The 13,108-nt window shown below is 52.5% G+C and overlaps 3 protein-coding genes across 4 annotated transcripts in view; 2 read left to right on the top strand and 1 right to left on the bottom strand.

The window, feature by feature from the left end:
- Nucleotides 1-6,567, top strand: part of PHF12 (PHD finger protein 12) — a 41,963-nt gene extending 35,396 nt beyond the window's left edge. The window contains exons 10-15 of one of the 2 annotated variants that reach the window (XM_069482220.1): nucleotides 1,077-1,202; nucleotides 2,145-2,288; nucleotides 3,249-3,347; nucleotides 4,160-4,242; nucleotides 4,837-4,975; nucleotides 5,305-6,567. In XM_069482220.1, coding sequence (XP_069338321.1) covers nucleotides 1,077-1,202; nucleotides 2,145-2,288; nucleotides 3,249-3,347; nucleotides 4,160-4,242; nucleotides 4,837-4,975; nucleotides 5,305-5,639 — 926 coding nt within the window. In that variant the 3' untranslated portion in view covers nucleotides 5,640-6,567. The remainder of the gene's footprint in view (nucleotides 1-1,076; nucleotides 1,203-2,144; nucleotides 2,289-3,248; nucleotides 3,348-4,159; nucleotides 4,243-4,836; nucleotides 4,976-5,304) is intronic. The other variant, XM_069482219.1, reaches the window with a different exon arrangement.
- ERAL1 (Era like 12S mitochondrial rRNA chaperone 1) overlaps nucleotides 1-13,108 on the bottom strand; it is a 64,954-nt gene that overhangs the window by 19,822 nt on the left and 32,024 nt on the right. The window lies entirely within an intron of this gene.
- DHRS13 (dehydrogenase/reductase 13) lies at nucleotides 8,574-13,097 on the top strand. The gene is made up of 5 exons (XM_069482218.1): nucleotides 8,574-8,836; nucleotides 8,933-9,051; nucleotides 10,055-10,178; nucleotides 10,361-10,672; nucleotides 12,025-13,097. The coding sequence occupies exons 1-5, from the start codon at nucleotides 8,710-8,712 to the stop codon at nucleotides 12,474-12,476; spliced, it is 1,134 nt and encodes a 377-aa protein (XP_069338319.1). The 5' UTR covers nucleotides 8,574-8,709; the 3' UTR covers nucleotides 12,477-13,097.

Consider the following 13,108-nt stretch of genomic DNA (forward strand, 5'->3'; position numbering starts at 1 on the left):
CCCATTTTTGTAATAGAAGAGGAAGCACATATTAACTTGTCCCCATTTTTATAGATGGGACTGCTTAGGCTCTGAAAGCTGGAGTGATTTCCTTAAGGTGATTTCCGCTACTGAGTCAGTGGCAGGATTGGAACTACAGCCTGGGGCTCCTGTCTCCTTCCCACACCTTCAGGCCTAGTCTTCTGCCTGTTCCATCACCTTAGAAGAAGGCAGCTTGCTCTCTGGAACCACTGTGTCAGCCGGAGGTTCTGGGTAATGGTCTCAGTATCTCACGACTCCTGTAAGAGACTAGATCATGAGCAGACTTTCAGAGCCAGCTCGTTTGACGGACTTCCATATCAGGAAAGCAGGGACAGAAAGCAGCACTGCCTTTCACAAGCTTGCCCTCGGGCCACATGCCAAAGGGCAGTCCCTTAAGTCTATACTTGGCCTAGCATGGACCTGCGTCCCCAGTCAGCAATCAGGACGTCGAGGTTGCTGACCCCAGCATCTGAACCAGGTTTCAGATGCTGCTGGGACACCCACCCCCCACCCTCCCCCCGCCCCGGTGGTCTCTCCCATCTGAACTGAAGCTGGCCTCCTAGTCAGCTGGGAGTCTCGGGAACCAGGTGACTGATTTCTCTGCATGGGGGCCCATGGACCCAGGATGGTCCTACCCTCAGGCTATTTTCCTCTCTCCGTTTATCTCTTAATACCGGTATGGATAGATTTTGCACGCTGTGAGCTGTATTTCAGTAGGCAGGAATTGCAAGGGCAGGCTACTACTTAGTTCAGGGTAGGCGACAGGGAGGTGGTCGTGGCCCAGAGAATGAAGCTGCCCCACCACTTTCCCCAGAGCAGTGGATTTCAGTGGTTCTCAGTGTTCTGGAGACTTGCGTGCCCGGGTGCTTTGTCGTTCCGTCTGCCCTTCCTCACCACACGTTTTTAGCTCTAGGAGTTCCAGAGCCTGTGGGTTGAGAATCAAGAAGGGAACATCACCTTGGGTCCGAAATCCAGACCTGTCTCAGCAGTGGGGGATTGGACCGGTGGGTTTCCCTCAGGCGACGTAAGTAACAGTCTTCCTGCTCCGTCCCCAGATGGCAAGGTCAGCCCCGGCACGTTATCCATAGGAAGCGCTTTAACCGTACCCTCTTTCCCAGCCAACTCTACTGCCATGGTGGACCTCACCAACTCACTTCGAGCATTTATGGATGTCAATGGAGGTGAGTGAGTGAGTGGCTGCTGTTCCACCAGTTGCTATGGTGAAGGTGCTGCTCTATACAGCATTTGGCTCATTTCAAAAAGTAGGAGAAGATAGCTGAGTGTGGTGGCTCACTCCTGTAATCCCAGCACTTGGGGAGGCCAAGGTTGGAGAATCACTTGAGGCCAAGAGTTGGAGACCAGCCTGGGCAGCATAGCAAGACCCTGTCTCTACAGAAAAATTTTTAAAAATTAGCCAGGTGTGATAGTGCACACTAGTAGTCCCAGCTACTTGGGAGGCTGAGGTGGGAGGATCACTTGATACCAACCAAGCCCACCAAGACCACAGTGAGCTATGATGGTACCACTACACTCCAGCCTGGGCAACAAAGTGAGACCCTGTCTCTTAAGGAAAACAAAAAGAGAGAGAGAAGGGTTATCTGATCTCAAGGGCTAGGGAGAAGGGGATGAGGAACCAGTGAGAGAAGAACAAACTCACTTCAGGTAGATCATCTGGACTTACAGAATAAAACCAGGAGCTTTGCTCCAAAGGAAGGGCCTCATGTGTGGGAAATCCCCAAAGTCAATGAGAACAGGGATAGATCTTGATCTCTGTTAACAGAGGGTGGGTGGAAAATATCCAAGTCTCGATATCAGACATCCAGGCCCTCCCCCACAGACAGGCAAGTAGTTTATTCTGCTCTGCCTTCCTAAGACCACTTTAAAATCACTCTACCCAACCCCAGGAGGCATCTGCACAGACTCCATTGAGCCCCCTCTTACTGCAGATGTCGAGGGAGAGGCCCAGCTCCAAATCTTTGTACCACTCTGTGCTCTGTGCTGTTTGAACAAAAGTCACTTCGCTGAATTACAGGAGTGTTGAACTATTTGCTCTGTGACCCTTGCCTACTTCCACATTCCATTTCCACCTCAGCTGCTTTTTAATCTTTCTCTTTGGTTAATAGAAATCGAGATAAATATGCTGGACGAGAAGCTGATCAAGTTTCTGGCCTTGCAGAGAATACATCAGCTTTTCCCCTCCCGGGTCCAAGCTTCACCAGGCAGTGTCGGGACACATCCGCTGGCTTCCGGAGGGCACCACACCGAAGGTGCGCATGCCCACACCTGCCACCACACCAACAGATCTCTCCTCTCTGTGTGCAAACGGCCGCCTTGCCTCCGTGGAGGATCTGAGCGTTCAGTATCTCAAATCTCCTTGTGTGCCTTTAATGGGCTTACTAACGCATCATGGTTTTCTTCCTCGGAGAGCAAGAACAAGATGACAACCACAGCTTTCTGATTAGACTCGGAAGTCTGTTGTAACTCTTTCATGCAAGTCTATTTTGAGATACAGCAAAGCAGCTACCAGTATCTCTGGGTACATGTGATATGCTTTCTGCTCAGTTGCTTTCAAATATTTGAATTAGAAGGAGTTCCCAAGAGGGAACTTTTAAAAGTTCAAGGTGAGAAATAGAGTAACACTGGGCCAGCCTCCTGTAAATTTTCCCCAAGTGGTTAACTCTGCTTCAGATATCTCTGAGCATTAGCCATTAAGAGCCTTCATGCTTCGAAGTGTGGTCCCCACACCAGTAGTGTCAGCAGTCCCCAAGAGCATGTTAGAAATGGAGAGCTCAGGCCCCACCTCAGACCTACTGAATCTGAATCTGCATTTTTACAGGATCATAGGGGATTCATGTGCACATTAAAGTTAAAGTTTGAGAAACACTGGTCCATGCTTTCTGTTTTTCCATGTTTTCCCTATAGTATAGTAGCAGCTGGAATATCCCTGATAAGCCAACCAGCAGCCCAGGAGCTTAAAGTATGATCATCTCTGAATTCCATGGCCATCTTCAAAGATAGCGTTCCCTACCGCATGTTGGCAATGCTGTGGGTGGGGAGAGAAAGCCTCACTCTGAAGCAGCTCATTGTCAGATGTGAGTTTGGAAAAATGAGTCATCCAATGGGATTTTTCTCCAGGCCATGAGCCAAAGGTCCAGATCTTGTTGGTTTGTGTTTGCGTCACAGGATCTGAGTTTCTGAATGATCCTGTTCCTATGTTTGTCTTATAGTGCAAAGAAAGGAGGTACAGGCCCGAGCTGTGTTCTACCCCCTCTTAGGGTTGGGAGGAGCTGTGAACATGTGCTATCGAACCCTCTACATCGGGACAGGTGAGCCAGCCAGGAAGCGGGGAGAGGCACTGCACCTGCTCAGCCCTAAAGATCAGCACCCTTACCCACAGATGCTAGAAGGGGTGAGGGAAGCCCTTTCCAGGGTTGGCTGGTTTTACCCAGGTCATTACCCAGCTTTTACCCAGACGGGAGAGACTAAGACTGGAGACGATCAGTCACTTATCCTCCCTGGCTCAGGCGCTTTTGCTTTGTGCTCAGTGTGGCATCCGCAGAGATGAAAGTCAGCTCTGAGCACTGCTCAGGGAGGCATTTTAAATACTGCAGGGTAAAACCTGAAGGAGAGGGCAAATGCCTTGTCCCTGGAGGTCTTTGAAAAAGTAACGGGCTCACACATAACCAACCTTCAGTTAGGTACCCGTTGGTTCCCTGCCCCACCTCCCCAGGAGTCCTAGAGACAGGTAGCCCTATATCTGGCACAGAGAGACAGACAGATCAGCCCTTAGCCTAGAAATTTCTCTTTCTTTCAGGTGATATGATTTATAGGCCCTATACCCCCATGTTGTGTTCTCATGGAAATACCCCATCCTCTTCAGTGGTTTAGTGTTCCTCCTCTGGATAGTAACCACATGTTCTAAAGCACATAAGCTGTCAGGGACGGCTGTTGTTTAGCAAGGGGTTGGAAAAGACATCAATTTTTGTTCAAAGTATAAGGAGAGGGCCTCCGGCTACCCACCCCTTGAGGTCTCTACTGGCGCCCACCCCACAGCTAATTCCCTCCCTCACTTCTCCCACACATACACCTTACAGTCTGTTCTCTGCCTTCCTTTCCTTCCACTCCTGACACCTTGCAGGAGCTGACATGGACGTGTGCCTTACAAACTATGGTCACTGTAACTACGTGTCTGGGAAACACGCCTGCATATTCTACGATGAGGTGAGGGGTGGAGATGGGGTGGGAGGGAGCTTTCCCAACCTGAGGCCCCTCCCGGGCACTGGGTGTTTGTTCAGTGCTGAGGGGGGAGGGGGAAGGGTTGAGGTCCTCTCCTTTTCTTCCGCCCTGTCATTCCTGGAGAAGAGTCTTGGTGCCAAGGGCATGCTACCAGCGCTACCTGCTTCCCAAGAGTAGGGCTGCCATTTCCCCTGTTAGTCATAGGCACAGCAGGGGGAGCCCACCCTAAAACAGGGCAGGGAATCAACTTAGAAGGAAGCCAAGCCCTGTGGGTATGTTCCTGTGAGTTTCATCATCATCACAGGCCAGTGAGTGTCATGTCACCAGGAGCCAGTTCTGAGGGACAGAGTGAAGGGGCAGTGGGAAAGCAAGGGGGCGTGGGGCCCTGGGAAGGAAGGCTCACCCCAGGAGGGCCAGTCTCCAGCCCTGTTCTGAAAGGAGGGGGCTGGGCCCCGACTGGGGAAGAAAGTGAGAGTTCCTTAGGTAGAGCAGCACAGCCCTCTCCATGTGTCCTCTCTCCCCTTAGCCCCAGGCCCCACGCAGCAGACCACACATCTTATCTCCCCTCCTCCTCCTCAGAATACCAAACATTATGAGCTGTTAAACTACAGTGAGCACGGGACAACGGTGGACAATGTGCTGTATTCATGTGACTTCTCTGAGAAGACCCCGCCAACCCCCCCAAGCAGTATTGTTGCCAAAGTGCAGAGTGTCATCAGTAAGTTGGAGCAGAGGCCTGTGGCCACAAAGCAAAGGCCCCATCATTTGCTGCCGATGACCTGCTGTCTCTTGCCTTCCCGGGCCCGTTGGCTAAGCTCTCCTTGCTGTGGGCCCAGGGAAGGCCACAGAGAAGCAAGTGCTGAGCACCCGCATATGTGCGCACACCTGTGTGGGGACTTCAGACTCCACCAACCCTTTCTGAGTGTCCCCCACCCCTAGTCATGCAGCAGTTGGAACGGGGAGATGCAGAGGCCCAACCTTGGGGAATAGCCCAGATGGGTTGGCTGCTCATTGTTCCTCTCCTGTGACCATCCCCCTTTTTCCCAGGGCGCTGCCGACACCAGAAACAGGATGAAGAGCCAAGTGAGGAGGCAGCCCTGATGAGTTCCCAGGCCCAGGGGCCGCAGCGGAGACCCTGCAACTGCAAAGCCAGCAGCTCGAGCTTGATTGGGGGCAGTGGGGCCGGCTGGGAGGGCACGGCCTTACTGCACCATGGCAGCTACATCAAGCTGGGCTGCCTGCAGTTTGTCTTCAGCATCACTGAGTTTGCGACCAAACAGCCCAAAGGCGATGCCAGCCTGCTGCAGGATGGGGTCTTGGCCGAGAAGCTCTCTCTCAAGCCCCACCAGGGCCCTGTGCTGCGCTCCAACTCCGTTCCCTAGGGCTGGTGGCCACCCCGCCACTGGCCTGCATACTCACCCAAGACTCCTGCAATGCAAAAATGTACACAAACCAAGCCCGGTGTTTTCTATACCAGAAACCCTTCAACTACAATCTTTGCATGAAATGAAGAAAACCTTTTGACTTTTTTAAAAATCCTTTTTCTTTTCTCAAGTTCTAGGGGGCATTTGCACATATATTTGTACTCGACATTTCATGGGAAAGCGGCAGACCCGAGCTGAGGAACAGCGTGGGCAGGGAGGGGAAGACCTGTGGTCTGGACTCTTCCTCCAACACAAAACCCTTCCCCACCCACCTCCTGCTCCCTCCCCCTCGCCCGCCGTTGTAAAATAATCAGAAACTTGTTCTATTTTGTGGCAGTGACAATAGTTTTATATTAAAAGAAAAAATACAGTTTTCATACAGCAAAATCTATACAATATCATTGTTTTATTTAATATAAAGATCGCTACCCACCCTCCTTCCATGGTTCCCACCCTCCGAGTTATTTTCCCTTTCTGCAGCGGTTGCACTACAGGTAGCTACTGTGTATTATGGACAAATGAGAAATGAATTCTTTTTCTGGCTGTCCATCTATTTTATTTCAAATAAGGAAAAGTGTATTTAGATTTTGTGTAAATACATCTAGTGATGACATTTTTTTCAATGTTTTTAAAAACCGTGTACAGTACTACATGTGGTAGAGCGTTTTCTCAAATTGTCTATTGTAGCAAAAATGTTTTTGTCGTAAACCTGTTTTGTCTCCTTTTTTTGTTCTCTTGCCACTTCTCTCCTCTTCCTCCTGCCCCTGGCTCCCTCCTCTCCTCCCACCCCCCATAACTAGTACCAATGTACATAGTAATTGTAATGTTTTAGACTTTACAGAAGCTTTCCTGTATTCTGTATATAAAAAAACAAAAATACTTCAAATTATGTTTTCTGCCTGTCTGTCCTACCTGTCATCACCCTTAGAGGGGACCCACCCTTACGTCTGGGTTCAACAGGTGGGGGACCCTCTGAGCAGGTCTCATTCCCAGACGTTTAGTCCCCAGGAGAAGTTTGGGAAGAGAGGTGGGTGTTGGAGAAAAGCAAGCCCAGGGTGGGTGGAAGACATTGGAAGGGGAGGAGTGGTTTGTTAGAGAACTCTGAATAACAGAGTGGAATCGGTCTAGACCCAGCCTTGCCACTTCTAGTTATGTGACTCACAGTCACAACTTCTGTACACTGCTGTTCCTCCCTCGCTGATGAGTCTACTGCATTATCTTAATTGTGAAGCCTAAGGGACCTCATTAAACCAAACTCCATCCTTTCCTCCTCCCAAACCTTAGGTTCCTCCTGGAAGTTTTCCTGAGGACAGTCTCCTGCTTCTTAGCACCTCTGTGTGTACCCCAGCGCTATTCCAGCAATGCACCTGTTTGTGTATCAAGATTTTGCCTTAAGGATAGAGAATGAATATTCCACCCCCAGCCTCATCCCACAACATCTACAGTTAAATCCTGAACCCACAGTGCAGCTAAAAGGAAACTTCCTCTGGGATCTGAAGTCTGACCCTGGCTTCCATCTATTCATCTAGTTTTGTCTCTACCTCTCTGTCCTGCCCCCTGCCCTGGTGGGCTTCTTGAACTCCCCAAGGGCAGAAACCTTTATATATTCTGCTCAGCATCTCCAAGGCCAACCATACTGCTGTGCACACAAGTGCCAGATAACAGGTGCTGAATCGTACTGAATTTCTCAGGCAAGGTCCTGATTCACCTGGCCAGGAATGCCCTTAACCCACGCCTCCTTAGCTGTCCCATCCACCTTGTTATCACTTCTTCCATGGAGTGACGGAGCTTTTTATTTTTTTCTTCTGAGATAGGGTCTCTCTGTGTCACCCAGGCTAGAATGCAGTGGCCCTATCATTTACAGCTCACTGTAAAATCAAACTCCTGGGCTCAAGTGAGCATCCTGAGTACCTGGGACCACAGGTACACTCCCTGCTAATTCTTTAAATTTTATGTAGAGATGGTATCTCGCTTCATTGCCCAGGCTGGTCTTGAAATCCTGACCTCAAGCGATCCTCCTGACTCGGCCTCCCGAGTAGTGGGGTTTCAGGCAGAGTGATGGAGTCTATTTATTTACCCTTTACATTTTCTACCCCCATGAGAACCAGTCCACAGACAAATTTCCTCCTGAAGAGCAATAACAGATTTTATTCTCTGTCCTTTCCTGCTTCCTTTCAGAAACGAAACGAGACATAGACAAGGAATGAGTGAATCCTGAGAGCCCTTTGCTGGTGCCACCTTGAACACTGTGTCACCTCTCTGGCCTGTATGGGGAAGACAGGGAAGAATCCTAGAAGCTGAGGGCTGGATGTGAGGATAAGGCATTGAAGGATTTGTTCATTGAGAGAAAAGCATCTAGGAGTGGACTGTCTCAGCCATGAGAGTATCACGTCTCCAGAAGGGAGGGACTGTACTACATACTCACACCTAGAGTAAGCACACAGAGCTGTTCATTCAAGCACACACACCCGCACAGACTACAGATGCATGCACACCCCTGGAGGGGCTCTGCCCTGAAGTGCACAAACACCTACAAGGTGTTTACAGGGGCGCACACACAAAAGATCCAGAGGCATGCACACAAACGGAGGGTGATCCTAGGGCCCCTGGCACATGCACACCTAGACGTCATTCACACACACACACACACACACACACACACGTTGCAAATGCAGGCACATACTTAGCGGGCACTCCCCGAGTTCCTGTGGGGGCGCACACACCTAGAAGGAGTTCCCACAGGCACACACGTAGGGGGCGCTCCCAGGGCCCAGATGCCGCACGCGCCTCGAAGGTGTCCACACAGGCACGCCCCCACAGGACACAGACGCCGGCCTAGGGGGCGCTCGCCGGGCCCACACGCACACGCACGCACACACACCCCTGCCCAGCCTCCTGCCCGCCCCCGCCTTCGGGAGTCCGCGCGCGCCCGGCGCCCTTCCAGGCCTGTGCGGCGCGGATCGGCAGCCGCTGGGCGGCGATCCAGGACGGCGCGGGGCCCGGGCGGGAGCCGGGAGGCGCAGCCGGCATGGAGGCGCTGCTGCTGGGCGTGGGGTTGCTGCTGGGCGCCTACGTGCTCGTCTACTACAACCTGGTGAAGGCCCCGCTGTGCGGCGGCATCAGCAACCTGCGGGGCCGCACGGCAGTGGTCACGGGTGAGTGCGGGCGGCGGGCGGTGGGAGCCGGGGCGGCGGGGGCGGCGGGGGCAGCGGCCCGCGGGCTCAGCTCAGCTCGGCTTCCGCCGCCCGCAGGCGCCAACAGCGGCATCGGGAAGATGACGGCGCTGGAGCTGGCGCGCCGGGGAGCGCGCGTGGTGCTGGCCTGCCGCAGCCGGGAGCGCGGGGAGGCGGCCGCCTTCGACATCCGCCAGGTGAGGGAAGGCGGGGGCGGCTGGGAAGGTGAGCTGAGGACTCACCGCGACACAGAGGGGCGAGCAAAGCGGTTCTGGGAGATCCAGTTCCAGAGAAGAGAGTGCAGCAGCTCGGTTCGTTAAGTACAGAAGAGGGGGTGCACAGAGCGCTCCGGTCACACAGGGAAGGGGGCGCCAGAACGAAGCCGGGGAGGGGGTGTCTCGAAGGAAGTAATTGCTGTTCTAAGACGTTTAGGACTAATAGGAATTAAGTTTATGAAGAACAGTGGGGAAAGGAACAGCAGAGGGAACAGCATATGCGAAAGCCCCGAGGCAAGAGAGGTAGACTGATTTGAGAAGCTGAGAAAAAGGTTCAATGAGGCTGGAGCACAAAGTAGGAGGAGGAGGGGCAAAATGAAGGGCTGGAGGCTTTGAGCCAGGGCCGGGTTCTGGAGGCCCTTACAGATCCTACTGAGAAGCTTGGATTTTGTAGGACTGGCAGCAGAGATCAGGAAAGGGTCCTTACTGTTAGAATAGACTCTGGACTGTTAGAGCAGCTTTTGGGAACAACTCCTTTGTGGCCGTGTGGCGCTTGGACTGGAAAGGGAGAAGTGGGTGAAAGGAGACCAATGAGAAGTTGTTATAGATTTTCCAGTAAGTGATGAAGGGGAGAGGGGATGAAATTGATAATAATAGCAAGTACCTGCACAGTGCTGACTGCCTGTATCTTACATATACTAACTCATTCAATCCTCGCAACAGCTCTGTGAGATAGGTACTATTACTGATATTCCCATTCTACAGTGAGAGAACTGAGGCTCAGAGAGATTATGTATCTTGCTCAAGGTCACCCTCCAGTAAGAGGCAAAGTCAGAATTTGAAGCCATACACTTATCCACTACACTCGAATGCACAGGGGCAGATTTTAGTAATAGTCGGAGATGGACTCTCACAATTTGGTGCCTGGGGAGAGGGAAGAGGAGGGAGGTGCCTGGTGACAAGCTCAGCCCTTGCCGCTCCACAGGAGAGTGGGAACAATGAGGTCATCTTCATGGCCTTGGACTTGGCCAGTCTGGCCTCGGTGCAGGCCTTTGCTGCTGCCTTCCTGAGCTCTGAGCCACGGTTGGACATCCTCATCCACAACGCCGGTGAGGGGCAGCAGGCCCTGCAGGGGGCAGGGGTGGGTGGCCAGGGGCAGCTGTCCCTTCCAGCCGGGCCCTGCCAGGGGCCAGTGGACTCATGGGAAGGATGCCCCCTACTCCCATCTCACAGATGGGGAGGCCACAGGGCTCCTTCTGGAGGATCCGCTCACACCTAGCCCCTGCCCCAGGGATCAGTTCCTGTGGCCGGACCCGTGAGGCCTTTAACCTGCTGCTTCGGGTGAACCACATCGGTCCCTTCCTGCTGACCCATCTGCTGTTGCCCCGCCTGAAGACTTGTGCCCCTAGCCGTGTGGTGGTGGTCTCCTCAGCTGCCCACCGGCGTGGGCGCCTCGACTTCAAACGCCTAGACCGCCCGGTAGTGGGCTGGCGGCAGGAACTGCGGGCATATGCTGACAGTAAGCTGGCCAACGTGCTGTTTGCCCGGGAGCTTGCCACCCAGCTTGAGGGCACTGGCGTCACCTGCTATGCAGCCCATCCAGGTGAGGCCTGGTTCTCTGGCTGCTCTTGATCCCCCTCTCCCATCCTTGCCCCATCCTATGCTCCCCCAGCCTCTCATTGAGTCACAGAATCTCAGAACAGGAAGGAAGCATGGTCCAAGCAGAGACCTGTTCCTTGCTGATCGTGGAACCAGGTTCTCCTTGTCTAGGTTCTTCCACTCACACCACAAGCTGGGATGCTGACCTCTGGATGGGGTGTGGCAATGAATAAGACCCAGATTCTCACCCCCAGGAGCCATCTATACTGACTGAACTGACTATAATATTATGATTATGATAGCTAATAATTATTCATTCATCCACGATGCATTTACTGAGTACCTACTACATATCAGGCATCACTTGCAATGAACAAAGACCCTATCGTCATAGAGTTTGCATTCTAGTTTAGGGGAGGGAGAGACAGCCAATAAACAAATGTATACAATGACAGTGGTGATAAAGTGCTATGAGGAAAGATGAGACAGGGTAAGGGGAATATGGAATGCCAGGAGGTACTATTTTATCAGTGGCAGTCAAGGAAGACATATCTGTAAGGGTGGCATTTGAACAGAGGCCTGAAAGATATATTGCTTACTGAGGAGAGACACCCAGAGAACACTCAAGTGCAAAGGTCCTGAGGCAGAAGTTCCTGGTGTGCTTGAGAAAGGCTAGCATGGCTGGAACTGACTGATGGGGGGGAGAGTGCCAAGAAATGAGATCAGGTTGTAGAGATGGGCTGGGTCTCACAGGGTTTGGAGGTTCACTGTAAGCATTTTGGCTTTCACTCTGAGTGTGATAATTGGTGAATACACTGATCCTTGCCTTTAGAGAATAGGTTACACCAGGATAATAAGATCTGCTCTACCCATATTACCATACTGCATATTAGAGAGTCGTTGCCTAAGGCTCATTAGTAATTATAATACTGACAATAATAAAAATCACAAACTAACCTTTATTAAGACTTTATTACACTCCATATCCCTAATGTCCAAGAACAGTGGCTGGTATATCATAGGTGCTTAATAAATGCCGATTAAACAAAGGAACAGGAATGAAGCTAGAAGAAAAGATGGAGAGAGACTAGAGAATTGTTTCGGGTAGGAAACAGCATAACCAAATCTGGAATATGGGGATGTACAAGCAGTTTGCATGCAGAGAGGAGGCTTCATGTAGAAAATGAGTGAAGTCACCTTGTGGGGGCCCTGAATGCCTAGGAAATACAACCCTGGCTTCCCTGGACCTGGATTCTGTCCCCCGCATCCCTTCTAGCTCTGTTCCCTTCTACTTGCTCATACTCTGGGCCCTCACCCACCACCCTCTCCAACTCCTTTCTTTCTTCGTGCCCGCAGGGCCTGTGAACTCGGAGCTGTTCCTGCGCCATGTTCCTGGATGGCTGCGCCCACTTTTGCGCCCGCTGGCTTGGCTGATACTCCGGGCGCCGAGAGGGGGTGCCCAGACACCCTTGTACTGTGCTCTACAGGAGGGCATCGAGCCCCTCAGTGGGAGATACTTTGCCAACTGCCGTGTGGAGGAGGTGCCCCCAGCTGCCCGAGATGACCGGGCAGCCCAGCGCCTGTGGGAGGCCAGCAGGAGGCTAGCAGGGCTTGGGCCTGAGGAGGATGCCGAACCCAGCGAAGACTCCCAGCCTGAGGACCCAGGAGTCCCATCCTCTCTGAGCACCCCCCGCCCTGAGGAGCCCACAGTTTCTGAACCTGACCCCAGCCCTCAGAGCTCACCAGATTTATCTAAGGTGATACGCCGAATTCGGGTGAAAGTTGAGCCTGAGACCCAAGTCTCCTAACCCCCAGGCCAGGATGCTATTCATGGCACTTGGTGGCCCTTGAAAACCTCAGCTGTGTGCCATGTCCCGGGCACTGAGGGGTTTGCAATTTTTACCTCCATGGTTACTTTCTGGGGCCCCAAGTTGTGTACTGGACAGATCTTTTCCTGGTTGAAGGAATAATGGGTGATTATTTCTTCCTGATGGAGGCTAAGATGCCAGACAGTGTGCTTCTCAGGAATTTGAATTTCGGATTTCCAGGCCCCACCCTCGGTGATAATGATCAGCTCTGGAGCAGGGCCTGGGAATTTGTTTGATGCACTGCCAACATTGAGAATTACCGAACGGAGCCCTTTGCAACCATCTAGCTAAGTAGTTAAATTACCCCCATTTGACGGAGGCGGGATTAGGCTCAGAGGTAAGGGACTCGCCCAAGGTCTCACAGCCAGTAGGAGCAGAGACGGACTGGAACCCAGGGGTCTGGGGCCAGGGCCGACTGACTCCTGGGAGGTGGGCGGTGAGTCAGGGCTGGGCGGTTGTTACCGAGGCGCCCCGTGGGAGTCGGGGGGACGACTCCCGGGGTGCCTTAGGCCAGACCCCGCGATCTGGAGCCCCTCGTAATAAAGCGCCTTGACTGCCGAGGCTGCGCTCGC

The sequence above is a fragment of the Eulemur rufifrons genome, chromosome 9 (assembly GCF_041146395.1).
Source record: "Eulemur rufifrons isolate Redbay chromosome 9, OSU_ERuf_1, whole genome shotgun sequence".
NCBI lineage: Eukaryota > Metazoa > Chordata > Mammalia > Primates > Lemuridae > Eulemur > Eulemur rufifrons.